Source organism: Pristis pectinata, chromosome 34, assembly GCF_009764475.1.
Source record: "Pristis pectinata isolate sPriPec2 chromosome 34, sPriPec2.1.pri, whole genome shotgun sequence".
In the NCBI taxonomy this organism is placed as follows: Eukaryota; Metazoa; Chordata; class Chondrichthyes; order Rhinopristiformes; family Pristidae; genus Pristis; species Pristis pectinata.
The window spans coordinates 2,221,583-2,242,374 of record NC_067438.1 but is presented as its reverse complement, the minus strand read 5'-3'; the positions used below and the strand labels follow the sequence as shown (position 1 = coordinate 2,242,374).

The 20,792-nt window shown below is 45.6% G+C and overlaps 2 protein-coding genes across 3 annotated transcripts; both read left to right on the top strand.

The window, feature by feature from the left end:
• Window positions 1–399: 399 nt before the first annotated feature.
• Window positions 400–4,823, top strand: LOC127586068 (zinc-binding protein A33-like). The gene is made up of 6 exons (XM_052043866.1): window positions 400–815; window positions 906–1,001; window positions 1,094–1,321; window positions 2,312–2,334; window positions 2,432–2,550; window positions 3,936–4,823. The coding sequence occupies exons 1-6, from the start codon at window positions 405–407 to the stop codon at window positions 4,463–4,465; spliced, it is 1,407 nt and encodes a 468-aa protein (XP_051899826.1). The 5' UTR covers window positions 400–404; the 3' UTR covers window positions 4,466–4,823.
• Window positions 4,824–11,723: 6,900 nt separating this feature from the next.
• Window positions 11,724–20,700, top strand: LOC127586064 (nuclear factor 7, brain-like). Of its 2 annotated transcripts, XM_052043862.1 has the most exons (7): window positions 11,724–12,139; window positions 12,232–12,327; window positions 12,415–12,648; window positions 14,715–14,737; window positions 14,833–14,951; window positions 19,151–19,262; window positions 19,676–20,700. In XM_052043862.1, exons 1-7 carry the CDS (start codon window positions 11,729–11,731, stop codon window positions 19,812–19,814), a joined length of 1,134 nt encoding a protein of 377 aa, XP_051899822.1. In that variant the 5' UTR covers window positions 11,724–11,728; the 3' UTR covers window positions 19,815–20,700. The 2 variants fall into 2 exon arrangements, with proteins under 2 accessions (XP_051899822.1, XP_051899821.1); XM_052043861.1 differs by having other exon boundaries at window positions 19,151–19,815.
• Window positions 20,701–20,792: the final 92 nt, after the last annotated feature.

Genomic DNA, 20,792 nt, shown 5'->3' with positions numbered 1-20,792 from the left:
CACGTCTCAATAGTGGTCACAGTATTCGTCACCTCGCAGCACAATATGTTCCCCAGATCCCCTGTTTTATTACAGATATTATTTTATTAACACTTGTTCTAAATTTCTGTTTAAGCATCGTTTCCCACACGTGCTCTAAAACTGTGTTGTATTACCAGTCCGGCTCTTCTTTCCTGCTTCTGTCATATTCAGGCCAGTTTAATGTCTTACCTATCCTTCCTCCTTGTGGAACTCGTCGGTAGTTGCCAGGTTAGATTTACTCTGCTCTTCTGCAACAACATTATCCCGTTTAGTTTTCATACCCTGAGTGCTACAACGCGTTTAGTGGATACATGCGGTACTGCAGTAGTTCGGCAACATACCGAAAGTGAAAGGATTTCGGATCAGGAAGTGCGCGAGTTAAAATGGCTTCAAAACAACAAGTTGAGAGTTTTAGCGAAGAACTAATGTGTCCCATCTGTCTGAATTTCTTCACCGATCCGGTGTCACTGGACTGTGGACACAATTTCTGCCGCCGCTGTATCACACGGTGCTGGGAAAGAGAGGAGAGAAACTCCTGTCCGGAATGTAGAGAGGCGCTTGTTGATCGGACCCTCAGGGTAAATCGGGCCTTGGCAAATCTGGCTGAGAAAGCTCGAAAATTACAGCCGAATCGGAAAGAGGAGGAAAGTAAATTTCACTGCGAGGAACATGAGGAAGAACTGAAACTGTTTTGTGAAACGGACAAGAAACTGATCTGTGTGATCTGTGCAACTGCGCGGGAGCACAAGTCTCACAACTTCATGCCGGTTAAAGAAGCTGTTGAAATCTACAAGGTAAAAGCAAACCTATTTTGTTCGCCTGAATATTTCATTGCATGTTAATGTCTAACTCTTTCATTCTCTTTTTCACAAATGCATCCTCAGGCTCAAGTTAAATCTGCCATAACATCTCTCAGGGAAAAGAAATCGGTGATCCAGGAAATGGAACGGGAACAAAGACAGAAGATTTCCAGAGTCAGGGTGAGGCCTCACCTTACCAATGCCGTCACCTCGCGTCGATTCCTTCCGCGTATTGCATCATAATAATATCGCCTTTAATGTGACAGGAACAGTCTCGCAGCCTGAAGTCCTACATCACATCTGAATTCATTAGAATGCATCAGATGCTTACGGAGAAAGAGCAGCGCTTACTCAGCGACCTCAGAGAAGAAGAGGGGAAGGTTTTAAATACAATGGAGAAACATCTACGAGACATTCAAGTGAATTTAAATTCCATGGATCTAATACTCTCAACGTTACAGAAACAACTGGATCAAGAAGACAACGCGATATTTCTGAGGGTGAGGGATTATATTTGTTTATTTACATAACAGAATATGGGTGATAATTCTGAAATAAATGCGCTATTTGCCGACTAATTTGAACTGATGTAAAGCAGACAAGTGCTTCATCCGTTTCAGGTTGTTCTGATATTGTTACCAAACTAACTGGCCTCCCGCAATATCTGTGCAAACCCACACTACCTGCCTCCCCCCACCCCACCCCCCAATTGGTTGCTGTGGTCTTGACACTAACCTTGTGATTCTTCCGTGTTTCCCACGGTTAATAAAATCCTCTGACACTGACATTAAAATCCATGCACATGCTGAATGTGTCGGGTGTGGTGGGTGTGAGTGAGACTGTGGCTAACATTGAATTCCAGGAATGTTGGTGAAATTTGCCCAGTCAGCTTCTGGCATCAAAACACATCCTGTTAGACATCAAAGATACATCTTTATAGCACATCAGCTCAGCGTCGATGCTTCTACTTCACAAGAACCTCCTCCCAACCTCAACATATATAGGCAATCCATAGAAGGATACGGTCATAACGTGAAAACATGAAATTAGTGTAGATGGTGAAAAAGGTCCATATGGGCGTGTTGGGACAAGACCCCATTTGTGTGTGTCTGACTCTGTGACTCTGTGTTGCACATTATGTTTACTGAAGTTCTCTTGGGATGTAGTAATAACCACTGCAAATATTTGGCGTTCAGTTTTGGTCTTCTCACATCCACCCCATGAAATCCATTGATGTTTTAAAATTCAAATCATTCCTTTCATTTGTCCTGGTAAAAAAAATGTCCAGTGCGTTCAATCCTTCTTGTTAGTTGCATCCCATCAGGTATAACAAAATGTTCCTCCTCCTTGCCTTTCTCCTGTGCTTCTACCTCCTTCCTGCAACTTCATCTTGTTAACTGTGTATCAGTAGTAGCAAGAATTTAACAGCTTGCAACAATTTGGGGGCAGTTAGTCTTAATCAATTCATATATGTGTTTTATTTGTTTCAGGAGGAAGCTTCTCGGAAGAGGAGGTAGGACGTGTTCCTTACTGAAACTCTGCGTGGATTTGTAAAGTAATTAGGAAAGCTGTTCATGTTCATTTCATAATCGGCTGTTTACTGTCCGCAGGATCAGTGAGGAGAATCCTGCAATGTCAGTTGCAGATGGGGTGCTGCCAGTTGCAAAATTCGATCACCCCTTTTTATTGAACACAGTTTTGTGCGAATCATTTGATGCCATTAAGCGAGGTAAATCTGACACAATATTTTTCCTGATTTGTCAATGATCTTTATACACTAGTTGGATGCAAAGAATGGATTGAGATACATATGAAGTTTTATTCCAGCACCTAACCCATCTGCTTGAAAGCATCACTTTCAAATAGTCAACTAGACTAACACAGGAGCACAATAGATCGGCACAGAGACAGGTCGCAGAACCATCATATCATGTTCCCATTCACGCTTTCCAAACACCCAGATACACGAACTGGATGAATTTTGAATCCCATCACAGCGACGGGCAAATTAAATCCAGTTAATTTACTCACTGGGAACAACAAAAAAACTGATATCAATGTGGTGGCTTGGATTGTCATAAAATGTATATGGATCACTGACGTTCTTCAGCAACAGAAATAGTGGCCCCTTCCCATGCGAGCCTGAAGGTGTATCCATGGCCTCGCTTACACTGCAGATGCTGATTGACTGGGACCTGCCCTCCACTAGCCTCACAGTTGTTATAAAACCACCACAGAGAAGCAGTCGAACAATGAGACTGGACAGACTACAATCAGCATTGACCTTGGCACCACATTCAGTGAGAACCACACCCAACCCAGTCGACCTTGCAAGGCTCCCCTCCCAAATAAATTCAAGAAGAAGTGGCCTCTTGTGGCCAAAGCCGCCATGATGCCCGTCCTTGCTTCCCCCTGTAATCTGGAAGCCAGTGCAGTATTTTTTATTTGTGGAACTCGCAGACCTGTCGCAGGTTCTCAAATGAACACCTGCAGCCACGTGTACAGACACACAGCAACACATACATGTATCCGGGTGATAATCACAAAACCAGTGATCATTACTCCAAACAGTACACACACAGAAGAACACACAAGCTTACACAAACACAAGTAGACGCTCTCATGCATTCAGAGAGTTGGAGCCACGGATCCTCAGGTCTCTTTCTCTGTCTATAGACACGGACTGAGCGTTCCCATCGGCTTCTCCTTTCAGTTCCTGTCTCATGTGCAGGTAGTTCTCCTTCACATTCGTCCTTTTCGTTGAGCCTGAAATCTTCCTGGTGGAGCAAACCCGGCCAAGGCTCACAGAGCAGCACAACCAAAACTCCCCCCTTAAATATTTATTAAAACTAAATAAACTCCATGACTAATAAAGCACAAACACTGCAACCTATACAACTTAAAATATTAGAAGTAACTAAAAAAATATATAATGTACAAATATGATGAGATTCTACTACAAATTGCCAGACACTGATAAAATCTCCATACGCCAAGGTTACATAAGCTACATCAAGTACCTCTACCCCCGCCCCCGCCGCCCCCTGAAACCCGGGGACTCTCTAACTGTCTGCTTCTCCTCCCCCTCTCCCCACCACCACCCCGACCCCCCAGTCCCTGTGACCATGGATGTGGAAACAGCGAATCCGGGGCTCGAGGTGTCTACAGATCTGAAAGGTGTGAGATGGAACCCGACCCGAAAGATTCTCCCTAATAACAGGAAGAGGTTTACATACTGGTCCTGTGTGTTGGGATCGGAGGGATTCACGTCGGGGAGACATTACTGGGAGGTGGAGGTGAGGTGGAATCAGGGCTGGAGGCTGGGAGTCGCCGCAGAGTCTGTGGAGAGGAAGAGAGACATCAGACTGATACCGGACACTGGATTCTGGACCATCGAGCGGGTTGATGACGTGCTTCATGTAAACACTTTCACTCGATCTGCTCTCCCTGCCGATCCCATCCCCAAGGTAGTGGGAATTTATCTCAGTTATGAGTTCGGGACAGTTTCATTTTACAATGCGGACACCAAGTCCCATCTCCACAGCTTCACTGGGAATGAATTCAAAGGGAAACTTTATCCTTTCTTCTGGACTTGGGATGCAAACTGTCTGAGAATCTGCTCCGGTTCTGCTCCGGATATGTAAAAGGGTCGCGTCCTAGGGTCGGCGTCAGGAGCGGGGCTCAGGGGCTGTGGGGCAGAAACCCCGTTGACAACAGGTTGGCGCCAAACGGGTCCCATTTAATCTCCAAAGTCCGCATTGTCAAACCCCAATGAGCCTGGAAATAAAACCGGTGTAAATATGAATGTGGGAAGTGTGAAATGGAAAGTCGTTGAAATGCGGTCTATACTTCCGTGATTTTAACGCGTGATCTGTATCCAAAAAACGGAAAAGAAATACTTCTGTGAAAATATAAATTTATTTTGTTCAGAAATATACGTTATTCATGAAATATTTGTGTATATAAAATACCGAAAATAAAAGACACTGCGATGTTTCCTTTACATTCATAATTTCGTCCAGTCTATAAATTCATAGTATTGTCTATAGATTCAAAATGTCATCCAGACAGTATATTCTATGTATAGTACAAATCACCAGTGCCCGTCATGTGCCCCCTTTGAACAACACACCCTTCAAGTGTTTGGGGACCTGTCACACAGGACCCAGCACCTCAGTGTCCAGTGGCAGCAAGTCCTCAGACTGCAGTCCTTCTGCACAAAGCCTTTCCATTAGCTGCACCAACATTGAATTTATCCCTTAGCAAGTTCTGCCTGGAATGTGCCAGGCGGCAGGATTTACTTGTAGATATCTCTCTGTACTGGAAGACAAGCAATACAGAGAGATCCATATTCTCTTTCAACTCATGTCTTTCAACAGCATCTGCAGAATCTCTTGTCTCCCTATTCTCTTTATCGATCCTGAGTTCCGAATTCAGGGAAAACAGGGAGGGTGGGAGTTTATCTCAGTTACGAGTCCCGGACAGTTTCATTTTACAGCGCGGACACCAAGTCCCTTCTCCACAGCCTCACTGGGAGCAAATTCACGGAGAAACGTTATCCATCCTTCTGGACTTGGGAACAAAACTAGCTGAGAATCTGCTCCCGTGCAGCTCCGGATCTGTAAAAGGGTCGCGTCCGGGCTCAGGCAACAGGAGCAGGGCTCAGGAGTTGTGAGGCAGAAACCCCTTTGACAACAGGTTGGCACCGAACGGGATTCTTCGCAGCATTGCCATTTCATTACATTTGATTCCGTCCTTATCTTCAGCAGCTAGTCACACGAGAGCAACTGAGAACCTTTCTTCCTTAGTTATATAGACATTTGCTGAGATATCTCTTTAAATATCTGTCACTACCATTCTGCGGCCTTTTCCTTTAATATATTTTCATTGTTCACTTCAGGCAATTCTAATCTCAATACCATTATAATTGTCTCTATTTCAATTTAGTACAATAGTGTCACACCCAAGGTTTACACCTTCAGATTTTCTTTGAAAGGTAATCGTGTTCCTTCATTTCAACTTGAGAATTTGAGGAGGGGATGTCTGATTGCTCCCCCTGTTCTAACGCGTTAAAAATGAACAATGCACCCAGAATATTGAATTTGCCTTTGAAATTCACTGTAGTGCCGCGTTCAACCAGATGATGGCGAGAGTCAGCAGTCCAAAGGTCTGTGCAGTTTCACGGCATAGGATCCCCACCTGCTGTTGGAAGCCGGTACTGCGAGAAGAGCAGAGGCAAAATGCTGCCACAGTGGAATGGAACAAGGTGGAGATTTTTTGTTGTTGTTCGTTTACGTAATAACAGCAGAGCCGGCAGAGTCAACATATGTTGCCTTCTCTAATGTTTTTGAGAAAGTGGCGATGAACCGCTGCTTTCCGTGTGGTGAAGGAGCCCCCACAGTGCTGCTGAGCAGCGAGATTTAGACCCAGCGACGGCTGATGTATTGTAAAGCCAGGGCAGTTAATGGACGGAAACGATCGCCAGAAACTGGCAAAGGTTTTCCGATCAGTACCCGGAAGAAAACCTGGTATTGGGAAGAAAACCTGGTATTGTAGATCGGGCGACTGATCACTGCCTCCGCACTGCAGTCTTTGCACCGTTCTGTTGGTTTGCGCTCGTCGCTACTGTTTACTCCGTGAGCTTCACGCGACCAAGGAATTTCATTGCACGCTAATGTATACGGCAATAAACTAAACTGAACTAATCTGAATCTGAAGCTTTATTCCCTCGGGACAAAATAATCCCGGGATACTACCATTGCCACACGCCAAAAGCAGACCTGAGTATCCCAACGTTGAGATCTGAACTCGTGTCCACAATAGCTGGAACACAGCACAGCGAAAAACAAGTAGGAAAGAACTCTAGTCGGTGAGTAGGGAATTTATTAACAGGATATTCATCGTGAATCTGGGACACGGTGCAATAAAAAAAACGGCAAAGTACTGCAAATGCTGAAAGCCTGAATTAGAAACCTCCTAACCTTCGTGTTGGTGGAACTTGTAGCAACCAGAGCAGTGCTGAATTCTTGATGGTCAACATTCTTCCATTATGTTAAGAAACAAACATCGGGAATTTACAGACATGCGGTAAAGTATAAAATGGGTACAATGATCACAGAGTGCGGGTGTGTCATTAAATCCTGTTAATTAATAAATAACAGGACTCCCGAGCAAGTTGATTGCTTTTTAACCTAGGAGTTGGGTCTGACCACAGTGTGCAATGGGAATCGCGGATTTTCCACCTGGTGTGCCCTCGGTTCCACGTGCAATTGATTGTTGTACGGAACACCATTGGTTTAAAGAGGATGCGTTAATGTACAGGTCATCGACACTTAGTTTAAGATAAGTTATGACAAAGATCCATAACGCCACAGTCATAGGTTCATACAAACACAGCTCTGGGCCCACATGCCCATACCGACCATCCAGCCCCCATCCTTACTAATCCCATTCACCAGCACTCGATCGGTCGACTTCTGTGTCTTGGCCTATTTAAGTTTTCGTCCAGGTGATTCCTGAATGTTGTGAAGAGACTTTGCCTCTAGCAGCTCCTTACGCAGTCTGTTGTAGATTCCAACCACCCTCTTGAGTCAAATATTCCTCTTCAGATCCCCTGTAAACTTTTCAGGCCATACCATAAACTTGCGGCCTTGAGGTTTATATGCATCTTCACTTAGTGCTAGAACTCACAATCGTTTGTGGAACGATCATCAGGCTAACTGGGACAGATTTAGCACCAGCTTCAGCAGTGAAGCAGCTCCAAACACTATCACTAACTTTTACGACCTCACCAGACTGCACCAACCGGTAGGAACTACAGAACACTCTCCTGAAACTGCTCAGAGAAATTCATCTCCATCTTACATTTGCCTCTTGATGACATGCGAGACACAATCGTAACCGCAAGGTCAACAGTCAAGTCAATATCATTGAAGGTCCGTCTCAGACAAGGTTACATCACTGTTCGAACGGTCTCCACGGTGGTTCTTGCCGCAATGTTGCCCCTCACTTCCAACAAGATACCCCTGTGACTGGAGATAATCTTCATACCTATCGGGAAATTGATCAATCTATGGTGACGTAAACTCCAGATTAAAGGTCACCTCAATCTCAGTGGTTGAGCTGCAGTGTGCAGACGATGCTTGTGTGTTCATGATGGAGACCGAGATCCAAGCCATCATCAACTCGTTGACTGAATCTCACGAGAGGGTGGACCTCACACTAAACAGCCGTAAGAAAAATATCCTCCTCCAACCTCACACACGGTACAACACCGCCCTCTGATGACAAAGGTTCGTAAAGAGACCCAAAACAATTTGGACCACTTCTTAATCCCGGCCCTCATCTCTCACTAAAGGGAGATATTGGGGATGCGATTCACAATTGCCTGTAACGCGCCAGCAAGGCATTTGGCGTTTGAGGAAGAGCTATCTGGATGTCCCAAATCTGCAAAATTCTCGCGTGCATCCGTTATGGTTCTGAGACATCCACTGCCGACAGAAGCCAGTTTAAGGCACTGGATATACATCGCCAAACGTGTATCCGCAAAATCCTCCGGATTCACTGAGGATAAGCAAACCGGTGTCTGTATCCTCTCGCAGGTCAAAACACCAACAGTGAGGTCCCACTCAGTTCTAAATTCAGAAGATGTCCGATCCGAGGCTGGAAGGACATGGTGGATAGTCAGATATTTCCACGGGTCCACAATACTCCTCAACATCTGTCACCTCGCAACACAACATTGTTCCCAGGTCCCCTATTTTATAACAGAAATTATTTTACTGAGTTGTTGTAAATTTATATTTAACGATATTTTCCACGCGTGTTCTAAAATTTATTCCCAGTCCGGGTTGTCTTTGGCTTTTCTGTTTCCGTCGTATTCAGGACAGTTTATTGTTTTATCAGCTGCTTGTGGAATTCGTTGGCAATCGCCTGGTTAGCTTCACCCTGCTCTCTTGCAGCAGAATTATCCACAGAGCGTTCATTCCTTGAGTGTTAGAGCGTGTTTTGTGGATGCCGGTGGTGCTTCAGGCGTTCGGCAACTCTCCGAAAATGAATGGATTTCGTATCAGGAAGTCCCAATATCTGTCACCTCGCAACAATGTTGTGTTGCGAGGTGACAGATATTGGGAGTTAATATGGATTCCAGGTTAAGCGTTTAACCGAAGAATTAATTTGTTCCATCTGCCTGGATTTCTTCCAGACTGCGGTGGGGGCAAGAGGGGAGCTTGCTGGGACCCTGACAGACTTCTGCAGCTTCCCGAACAAGAAGGACAGCAGGATTAAGCCGAGTAACAGCGACCAGCGAGTCAGATCGGTGTTAACGGAAAAGTGTCTGAGGAATGGGGACTGTATATCGTTGTAGTTGTTGTCGTATACCACGTGTACTGTTTACTCCGTGAGCTTCACGCGAGCAAGGGAGCTCATTGCACCCTGGTGTGTATGACAATGAATTAATCTGAATTTGAAGCTTCACTCCCACAGATCAAATTCAAAATCCAGCTCATAATAATCCCGGGATACGACCATTGGCCAAAAACAGGCGTGAGTATCCGGCACATACGGCAATTCTGAGATCTAGACTCATGAGCACCAAACCTGAAACACAACACACCGAAGAAAGCAAGTATGGAAGAACTCTAGTCTGTGAGGGGAGGGTTTGTTAACAGGATATTCATCGTGAATCTGTGGCGCGGAACAATAAAGCAGAAAGTTCTGCAAATGCTGAAAATCTCATTAAAAACCTCCTAAACTTCGTGTTGGCCGATTTTGTGGCAACCAGACCAGCGTTTAATTATTGATGGTCAACTTTCTTCCATTCAGATAAAATATTTAAGATATTTATTTATTAGTTACATGTACATGGAAACACACCGTGAAATGCGTCTTTTTTCGTTGCTGTGAATGTGCTGGGTGCCGCCAGCAAGTGTCGCCACTCTTCCAGCGCCAACATAACATGCCCGCAACTCCTAACCTGCACGTCTTTGGAATGTGAGAGAAAGCGGAGCACCCGGAGGAAACCCGCGCAGACACACGGGGAGAGCGCTGACAGACAGCGGCGGGATTGAATCCTGGTCGAAGGCGCTGTAATAGCGTTAATAAAAAAAAACAAAAATCGGGAACTCATATTGGTACAAAGATCGCCGAGTTGGGAGTGTGTCACTAAATCCTGTCAATTAATAAACAACAGGAGTTCCGAGGAAGTTGATTTCTTTTAATCTAGGAGCTGGGTCTGACTACAGTGTTGAATGGGAGTCACGGACTTTCCACCTAGAATATCCTCGGTTCCACATCCAATTCATTGTTGTATGGAATACCATTCCTTTAAAGAGGGTGCGTTAATATACAGTTAATCGAGGCTCTTGATTTAAGAGAAGTTCTGTCAAAGATCCACGAAGTCTAAAAATATTACAGTGAAGCGTTATAGAGCCATAGACTCATACAGAGAAACAGCTCTTGGTCCCACCGAGCTGCCACCCTTACTAATCCCATTCCCAGCACTCGATCGGTAGACTTCCATTCTTGGCTGTTCAAGTTATTGTCAAGACGATTCATAAATGTTATGAGAGACGTTGCCTCCGCTATGTGTTGCAGATTCAAAGCACTCTCCGAGTGAAATATTCCTCTTCAGATCCCCTCTAAACTTCTTACGCCTTATCCTAAACTCCTGGTCTTTAGGTTTATATGCGTCTTCACTTGGCGCTAGAGCCCACAATGCTTTGGAGAACACTCATTCTGCTAAATGTGACAGATTTAGAATAGATCCACTAGGTCAGTACTAGGTGTCCATGAGTCGCTGTGGACTATGAACGGGAGCACGATGGTATTCTACCACAAATTACAAACTCTTGGCTCGATCTGCCAGTACCATGAAGTCAGAAAGCCAACTCTGGTTGAATGAGGAGTGCGGAAGAACATTTCAGGACGGGCACCAGCGGGGTAAAACTATAACATCCCCGCTCTACAGGAAAAAAGATGGAGATTCTTCTTCTTCTCCGGCGGTACCTCAGGTCGAGGATATCTTGTTTCCACCCCGACTTTGTAGGTTCTTAGACGGTCCATAACACCAACGTGAGAACTGTTCTCTCTCTTACAGATGAGGCTCATATGGTGGGCAGATGCCATCCCGAGGTTCTCAATAACATCCCTCCTTCTCCAGTTCAAGCAGTGGACGGTAAATTTCGGTGGAAATGCTGCAATTTTCATGGCATTTGTCGATTGAGGTAGCGGTATCTGAATGCCTCAAACCTGAAAAATGCTCGTGTGCAGACGGCAGCCTGGGGTCACCAAAGAGGTCTCCATAACCTCCTCCAAATTCACTGAAGATGAGCAAACCAGTGTCTGAATCCTCTCCCAGGCCAAGACCCCAGCACTGGGGACCCAGTTATACTCAGTCAGTTCCACGAATAGGACACGTCACTCGCATACCCCAGAACAAGGAGAAATCTAACTGAAGCATGTCCGATCCGAGGCGGGAATGACGTGGTGGATGTTCAGATATTTCCCCCGCCGTATCTCATCGCCGTATCTGTCACCTCGCAACACAACATCCTTTCTAGATCCCCTGTTTTATTACAGGAGTTATTTTATTGAGTTGTTGTAAATTTATATTTAACGATATTTTCCACGCGTGTTCTAAATCTCCAACTTATTCCCAGTCCGGGTTGTCTTTGGCTTTTCCTTTCTGTTTCCGTCGTATTCAGGACAGTTTATTGTTTTGTCGGCTGCTTGTGGAATTCGTCGGCAATCGCCTGGTTAGCTTCACCCTGCTCTCTTGCAGCAGAACTTTCCGTGGAGCATTGATTCCTTGAGTGTTAGAGCGTGTTTTGCGGATACCGGTGGTACTTCAGGTGTTCGGCAACTCCGACAGTGAATGTATTTCGTATCAGGAAGTGTCGGAAGTTAATATGGCTTCCAGGCAGGAGGTTAAGTGTTTAACCGAAGAACTAATTTGTTTCATCTGCCTGGATATTTTCACCGATCCGGTGTCACTGGAGTGTGACCACAGCTTCTGCCGCCGCTGTATCACAGAATATTGGGAAGGGAAGGAGAGAAACTCCTGCCCGGTATGTAGAGAGGAGTTTGTACGCTGCGTCCTCAGGGTAAATCGGGCCTTAGTAAGTCTGTCTGAGAAAGCTCGAAAATTAAATCTGGATCCGATAGAGACGAAAAGCAAACTTTACTGCGAAGAACATCAGGAAGAACTGAAGCTGTTTTGTGAAACGGACAAGAAACTGATCTGTGTGATTTGCAGAGATGCGCGGGAACACAGAGAGCACCGCTTCATGCCGGTTAAAGAAGCTGCTGAAATCTACAAGGTAGAGACAAACAGGTTTTGATCACATAGCTATTTAATTTCATTTTTAATGATTAACTTTCTCGTTTTGTTTTTTCATAAACCGAATCTCAGGCTCAGACGAAATCTTCTATAAAATCTCTCACACATTATACATCTGTGATCAAGGAAATGGAGCATGAACAGAAACAGAAGATTTCTGGAGTTAGGGTAAGTTCTTTTCCATCCACAGCTGTGATCTTCTGTAGATTTGCTCCCCTTATGGCAACATAATTATACTCAGCTTTGATTTGACAGGACCAGTCTTGCAGTCTGCAGACCCACATCACATCTGAATTCAGTAAAATGCACCGGATTCTCATTGAGAAAGAGAAGTGCTTACTCAGAGATCTCAGAGAAGAGGAGGAGAGGATTGTAAACAGAATGGAGAAAAATCTTCGATACATTCAAGAGAATTTAAATTCTATGGATCAGAAACTCTCGGCGTTACAGAAGCAGATGGATCAAGAAGACTCTGTGATATTTCTGAAGGTGAGGGATTATATTTCAGTCTAGTAACGTGAAATTACACAGTCACAAACTGACGGGTGACTGTTCTGAAATAAATGCGCTGTTTGCCGATTAATTTGAACTGGCGTAAAGGAGCAGGAGCTTGATGGTATTCTTCCACGAATTGCAAACTCTTGGCCCAATATTCCCCTCACTCTACCTCTACTATTAAGTCAGGGAGCCAACCCTGGTTGAATGAAGAGTTTGGAAGGACATGCCAGGACCGGCACCAATAGCTGACTGGAAATGGTTTCCCTCTTCCTGCCGACTTTGCCTGATCTCTAGAGCTGTATGTCTTCACAGGTCAGCAAGAGGGAAACCATTTCCACTCGTGGGCCCACTGCAGAATAAGGGAGCTCAAGAATTACATCAGGGTGACATCACAAAATTCTTCACACGAAGAGCACTGGAAAACTAAATATGTTTCACCCTGAAACGTATAATTTAGTCTCTTGGTTCTCCTGCTGCCACGTCTCAATAGTGGTCACAGTATTCGTCACCTCGCAGCACAATACGTTCCTCAGATCCCCTATTTTATTTCAGATATTATTTTATTAACACTTGTTCTAAATTTCTGTTTAAGCATCGTTTCCCACACGTGCTCTAAAACTGTGTTGTATTACCAGTCCGGCTCTTCTTTCCTGCTTCTGTCATATTCAGGGCAGTTTAATGTCTTATCGATCCTTCCTCCTTGTGGAACTCGTCGGCAGTTACCAGGTTAGATTTACTCTGCTCTTCTGCAACAACATTATCCCCTTCGGATTTGTTATTGTTACCAAAGTAACTGGACTCCCACAATATCTGTGGAATCCCAGACTGCCTGTTACCTCCTGAAATGAGCGTCTGTGATCTTGACACTAATCTTGTGATTCTTCCGTGTTTCCCAAGTTTAATATTCCCCTGAAACTGACATATGCACCCATATGCACTTACGTGTTGTCACTGTGCCTGGTGCAGCGGGTGTGATGGGGACTGTGTCAGCGAGTGGGAACTAAGATTGAATTCCAGAACATGAAACCCACATCAGTTTTACATTTTATTTCTGGCTTCCATCGGTGGTTTTAGTAATTTTGGTGCAATTTGTTCAGTCAGTTCTCTTTTGGCATGAAATTACGTCACATCACAGGTCGACCATTCAGCCCATCTGCCCTGCGTCATCAGTGTTGTAACTTCACAAGAGCCTCCTCACACCCTGCACCTAAAAAAGAGTCTGAAATTCCATTTTTCCTGTGTGCTCAGCGGCTCCAGCTTAAATCTATCATCATGATTTGCTTCAACCACTCAGTGGCAGCGAGAGAAGCAGGCGAAGGGGTGGCCTTGTAAGAGTATAGAGAGTCACAGTTTGGAGCGATAGTCGACTTTTTTTTCAAATAGCAGGGGTATCAAAACAAAAGGGCATCGGCTTAAGTTGAGAGGAACAGATTTTAAACACGAGGTGAGGGGGTTCTTTTTACACAAGGAGTGGCTGATATCTGAAACATGCTGCGGGGGAAGGTGGAGAATTCAGATCTAATAATTACGTTTGCGAGGCATTTGGACAGACAGATATGGGCAGATCATGGAAGTATACTGTCATAATGTGGGAAAATAGAATTCGTGTAGATGAGAAAAAAGGTCTGCATGAACATAACGGCCGAGTAGCACATCTCTGTGTGTATGAATCTGTGACTCTCTGAGTTCCACATTCTGTTCCCTGTAGTACCCCTGGAATTTATTAATGACCACTGCATATATTTGGCATTGCGTTTGTTCTTCTCACAATAGATGTCATTTATCCACATCCATCCGATGAAATCTATTGATAAATTAAAATTCTAATCCTCATTTTTATCAATATGTTCACACTTTCCTGTTAATTGCATCCTTTCAGTTAAAAGTCCTATTTCTGTGGTTCTACATCCTTTCTGCAATTCCCTGTTGCTATCTGTGTCGGTCGCAGCAAGGCTTGGGAATTTTCAGAAGCTTGTAACAACTTAGAGGCAAGTCCTGCTTTCGGGATGTGGAAAGTCAGTCTCCATCAATTCAGATTTGTGTTTTATTGATTTTAGGAGGAAGGTCGTCGCAAGAGAAGGTAGGATATTCTCCTTACTGAAACCCTCCACAGTTTTGTAAAGTTGTCTATATTCATCTTATAACCTAATATTATAATCTATTTAATATTCTTAGGTATAGTGAAAAGGAATATCGATTGTCAGTCGCAGATGATGTGCTGCAGGTTGCAAAATTCGATCACCCGTATTTGTTGAACACGGCGTTGAAAGAAATGTTTGATGCTATTAAGCAAGGTAAATGTGACATAATTCATTTGTTCTGATGTATTCGAGATCTTTCTGTACTAATTAGATGTGAAGAGTGACGATAATAATGGACTGAAGTGGAACTGAAGTTTTATTCCAGCATCAAGCCCAGCTGCTTGAAAGCATCACTTTCAAATGGCTACCTTGAGATGTCACACCCCTAAACAAAATCAACACAGAAGCACAATATATCAATACATGGACAGTCAGATGAACCATTGTATTTTGTGAGAGAGAGAGAGAGAGAGAGAGAGAGAGAGAGAGAGAGAGAGAGAGAGAGAGAGAGAGAGAGAGAGAGAGAGTTGAATTCACTCCCATTTATCCTTAGCCGGTATAGTTAAGTATGCTGTGAAGGGAGACACGAGGGACTGCAGATGCTGGGATCTGGAGCAGGAAACAATTTGCTGGAGGAACTCGGTGGGTCTTGCAGCAGCTGTGGAGGGAAATAGGTGAAAGGCAGGAAACTGGTGAGGCCCAACACAAAATAAAGGAACAGCACCTCATATTCTGTCTGAGTAGTCTACAACCTAATGAATGAACATTAAATATTCCAATTTTTGGTAATCCGGTGGGTTTTCCCCTCCCCCTCTCTAGTCCTCCAGCGCTCCTATTTTTGTCCCCTTTCCCACCCCGCCCCTCCAGCTCACCCTCAACACCCCTGCGCATCACCCATCTTCGTCACCGACCATCTTTTGGTTCCATCCACCCACTCACACATACAGTTCACCCTCGGGCTCTTCTGCACCACCCACTCCCTGGCACCTTGTATAGTTTAGTTTCCATGAGACCATAAGATACAGGAGCAGAATGAGGCCATTCGGCCCATCGTGTCTGTTGCTCCATTAAATCATGGCTGATTTTTTCAACCCCATTTCCTGCCTTCTCCCCGTAACCCTTAACCCCCTTAGCAATCAAGAACCTATCAATCTCTGTCTTAAATACACACAATGACTTGGCCTCCACTGCCCTCTTGTGGCAACGAATTCCACAGATTCACCACCCTCTGGCTGAAGAAATTCCTCATCTGTTTTATTCTGAGGTTGTGCCCTCGGATCCTGGACTCTTTACTTATGGAAATACCTTCTCCACATCCACTCTATCCAGGCCTTTCAGTATCCGGCAGGTTTCAATGAGATCCACCCTCCCCACTCCCCCACCTCCAGTTTTTCTGAACTCCAGGCCCAGAGCCATCAAACGCTCCTCTTATGTTTAGCCTTTCATTCTTGTGAACGTCCTCTGGAACCTCTCCAGAACCAACACAGCCTTCCTTAGATACGGAGCCCAACACTGCACACAATATTCCAAATGCGGTCTGACCAACGCCTTCTCAAGCCTCAGCAATACATCATTGCTTCTATATTCCAGTCCTCTCGAACTGAATGCCAGCATTGCATTTTCCTTCTTTCCCACTGACCCAACCTGTAAGTTAACCTTGAGGGAATCCTCCTGGTCGACTCCCAAGTTCCTTTGCACATCTGATTTCTGAATTTTCTCCCCACTTAGAAAATAGTCCACACGTTTATTCTTCCTACCAAAGTTCATGACCATACACTACCCTACGCTGTATTCCATCTGATAATTCTTTGCCCACTCTCTCTTCCTATCCAAGTCCTTATGCAGACTCCCTGACTTTGCAACACTGCCTGCTCCTCCACCTACCTTTGTATCGTCTGCAATCTAGACCACAATGCTATTATTTCTTTCATCCAGATGATTAATGTATGAAGTGAAAAGTTAGGGTCCAAACACTGACCCCTGCAGAACTCCACTTGTCACCAGCAGCCATCCTGAGAAGGACCCCTTTAAGTCCACTCCCTGACTTCTGCCAGTCAGCAAATCTTCTATCCATGCTAGTACTTGTCTCTAACACCATGGGCTCTTATCTTGTTTAGCAGCCTCGTGTGAGGCACCTTGTCAAAGGTCTTCTGAAAATCCAAGTAAACAACATCAACTGATGCTCCTTTGTCTAACCTGCATGTACCTCCTCAAAGAAACCTAACAGATTGGTCAGGCAAAATCTCCCCTTAACGAAACCATGCTGACTTCGTCCTATTTTATCATATCCTTCCACACACTCCGAAATTTCATCCTTAATAATGAACTCTAAATTCTTACCGACCACTGGTCAGGCTAACCAGCCTATAGTTTTCTGTCTTTTGCCTCCTTCCATTCTGACTCAGCAGTGTCACACTTGCGATTGGGTGTAGTCCATTTGGTCCAGGTGATTTATCCACCTTCGAACTATTCAGCTTCCCCAGTACCTTCTCTTTCGTAATGGCCACTGCACTTTCTTCTGCCCCCTGACTCTGTTAAATATCTGGCACGTTACTGGTGTCTTCCACCTCCACCAATTCTTTGTTTGCCATTCCTACCTCTCCTGCATCATCTACGAGTGATCCAATGTTCACTTTTGCCTCTCTCTGACCTTTCATGTATCTAAAAAAAACGTTTTGAATCTTTTGAATCTTCTTTTATATTATTAGCCAGTTTACCCTCGTATTTCCTCGGTTCCATCCTACCATTCATTTCTCCCCTAATGGTTCTCATTATTGCCTCGTTTAGTTATTCCAGCACTGTTAGCCCTTTGTGTTCCTATTTGTGACCTGTCTTCACACTCCCCTCTCCCCACCATCCGCCTCTCATTGTTTTTCTCTCTCTGTCTGACTCCAATCATCACCCACCTGCCACTGTCTCCCAGCTCATCCCTGCCCCTCCCCTACCTTTCACTCATCCGCAGTCACCAAACACCTCGGGGTTCCTGTTTTGCCACTTCGCCTCTACCCTTTACAGAGGCCATCTCCCCTCTCCACTCTCAACCCTGATGCAGGGTTTCGACGTGAAACGTCGACAGTTCATTACCCTCCCCTCCCCCCGGCCCATAGATGCTGCTCGACCCGCTGAGTTCCTCCAACAGATTGTATGATGCTGCAAAGGAAAACCTACATTGTGTTTAGTTTCCCGGTGACACTCACTGCACTCTGCCCATAATGGAGACAGGAGCTCCTGGTTGAAAGCTATTTCAACACCCATTCCAATTTCCACATCGACCTGTCCGTCTTCGGCCTTATCCACTGTCAGAGTGAAGAACGGCGCAAACTAGAAGAACAACGCCTCAAATTCCGCCTGGGTATCTTCACAAGACAAAGTAGGCCATTCGGCCCTTCGAGTCTGCTCCATGAGCTAAACTAAAACTATCTACAATCCAGTGGCATCAACAATAAATATTCCAGGTTACCCCCATCTTCTGTGTTCTCCTCTCTCTTCCTCCTTCAGCTTCAACTCTGATCCATTTTTGTCTCCTGCCCCACCCACCCCGTCCCTCCAGTCCCCATAACCCATTTTCTTTCCCTTTCCCTCTTGGTTCCATCCGTCCTGCACCCACACACTTGACCCACCAGATCCCCTCCCCTTTCCTGTTTCATCTCCCCTTCATCTCTCCCACAATAGTTCCCATTGTTACCCTCCTTACTTATCAGATTCCAGCCTTTGTCTGAACCTTTACCGTGCCTTCCCCCACCTGGCTCCATCTGCGCTTTCTTTGTCTGCTTTCACTTATCACCTGTCTGCCTCTGCCTACCAACTCACAGCCCTCCCCTATCGCACTTCTTCTGCCCATCGTCCCCCACCTCTCCTCGGTCCACGTCACCTCCCGGCCCCTTGTCTCACTCTCCCACTTTCTTCACACCGGCCATCTCCCCTCTCCACTCTCAGTCCTGATGTAGAGTGTCGGCCCAAACCGTCGACAATTCCTCCCCACCCCCCACAGGAGCTGTTTGACGCGCTGAGTTCCTCCAGCAGTGTGGCTCCAGAAGCCTTCATTCTGATTCCAAACTCTCTGCTTCATCCATCCTTACAAATCCCTGCTTTCCCCTTCCGCTCTCCCACGCCACTCTCTTGTGTCTTGTGTCCCCGCCACTCGCACCCCTTTCTCCTTCTCTCCGTCCCCTTGCCCTTACTTTCCCCTTTGGATGTCTCTTCCATCGATCATTATCCATCTGCCAGAAAAGAAAAGCCCTTGGCGGAAATTTATCCATCCGATGAAGATGGATGAAACCCCGAGCAAGGTTTCTGTCGGCCGCCTGACTGTTCCTGAGGCCGAGCGGCCTCTCCGCCGGGGTCCTGGGCCGCGTTGCCCGAGTCTCCCCCTGACCCCCAGGGGCTCTCTAATTCTCTGCTTCTCCCCCCAGTCTCCGTGACTGTAGATGTGGAAACGGCGGGTTCGGGGCTCGAGGTGTCTGAGGATCTGAAAAGCGTGAGAGGGACCAGGACCTCGAAGGATCCCCCCAACACCAGGAAGAGGTTCACAGACTTGTTTTGTGTGCTGGGATCGGAGGGATTTACATCGGGGAGACATTACTGGGAGGTGGAGGTGGCGGGGAATCAGTGGTGGAGGCTGGGAGTCGCCGCGGAGTCTGTGCAGAGGAAGAGCGTGGTCGACCTAATACCGGAGAATGGATTCTGGACCATTTGGCGACGGGGTAATAAGTCCAATGTGAACATCTTCACTGAATCCCTTCTCCCTGCCGGTCTCATTCCCCGGAGGGTGGGGGTTTATCTCAGTTACGAATCCGGGATAATTTCATTTTACGACGCGGACACAAAGTCCCATCTCCACACCTTCACTGGGAATAAATTCATGGAAAAACTTTATCCTTTCTTCGGAACTGGAGATGAAAACCTGTGGCTGAGAATCTGTTCCCGTTCCACTGCAGGTCTGTAAACGGGTTGGGTCCCGCGACCGGCATCAGGAGCGGGGCTCGGAGGCTGTGGAGCAGAAACCCCGCGGACAACAGTCCGGCGGTGAACGGGAACCACTTAATCCCCAAATTCCGCATTGTAAAACCCCAATGACCCTGGAAATGAAACCGATATATACATAAATGTAGGGAGAGTGAATTAAAAGGCTCCTCAGATTAAGACTATCTATTCATTTATTTTGATACGTTAATTGCGTCCCTGAACCGAAAATACATACATTTGTGAAAACTGTTATGGAGCAAGGGGGAAGCTTGCTGGGGCCCTTTCGGCAGCTTCCCGAACCAAAGGTGAAGTACCCGATGACTGGCGAACAAGAAGGGCAGGATTAAGCCGAGTCACAGCAGGCCAGTGAGGCAGATCCGTGTTATTGGAAAATTGTCTAAGGAACGGGATTTATTTATACTTGGGAAAGCATGGAGAGTCAGTATGGCTTTCATTTCGTGGAAAATCCTGCCTCATTAATTTGGGTGAATTACTTCAAGGCGTATGTTGATGAAGGCAGTGTGGTAAATGTTGTCTGCGCGTCCTTTAGCAGGGCCTTTGACAAGGTCCTGTATGTAGGTTGGTCCAAAGGGTTAGAATGCGTGGGATCGAAGTCAACCTGGCAAGTTGGATCCAAACTTGACCTGGTAATAGGAGACAGAGAATGGAGGTGCAGGGTCACTTTACTGATTGGGAGTCTGTGAGCAGTTGTATACCACGGGGATCGGTGCTGGAACCCGTGTTGTTTGTGACATAGACTATCGGATATGAATGTAAGAGGCAATATCAGTACGTTTGTAGATATCATTAAAAAATTATGATGTTCCAGATACGAGGAAGATTATTTTGAGGTGCAGCATAACCTTGACCAGCTGGAATGCTGGGCGGGGCAATGGTATTTGGAATTTAATCCTCACAAGTGCAAATTGATGCATTTTCGAAGGTGAAATGAGGGCAGAACATGCACGGTTATTATCAGAGCCGGTGCACTGCGACACCTTGGAAAAAAGTCTGCAAATCTCTGGGAGTACACAGGTGGATAAACTGGTGTCTATCAGCCTTGGCACAAAATATAAGAGCAGAGTCGTA

Coding starts and splice junctions, on each gene's coding strand:
- LOC127586064 (XM_052043861.1), top strand. CDS start 11,729: ATGGCTTCCAGGCAGGAGGTTAAGTGTTTAACCGAAGAACTAATTTGT. Junction 12,649..14,714: donor ACTCTGTGATATTTCTGAAG/GTGAGGGATTAT, acceptor TATTGATTTTAG/GAGGAAGGTCGTCGCAAGAG. Junction 14,738..14,832: donor GAAGGTCGTCGCAAGAGAAG/GTAGGATATTCT, acceptor TAATATTCTTAG/GTATAGTGAAAAGGAATATC.
- LOC127586068 (XM_052043866.1), top strand. CDS start 405: ATGGCTTCAAAACAACAAGTTGAGAGTTTTAGCGAAGAACTAATGTGT. Junction 816..905: donor AAGCTGTTGAAATCTACAAG/GTAAAAGCAAAC, acceptor ATGCATCCTCAG/GCTCAAGTTAAATCTGCCAT. Junction 2,335..2,431: donor GAAGCTTCTCGGAAGAGGAG/GTAGGACGTGTT, acceptor TACTGTCCGCAG/GATCAGTGAGGAGAATCCTG.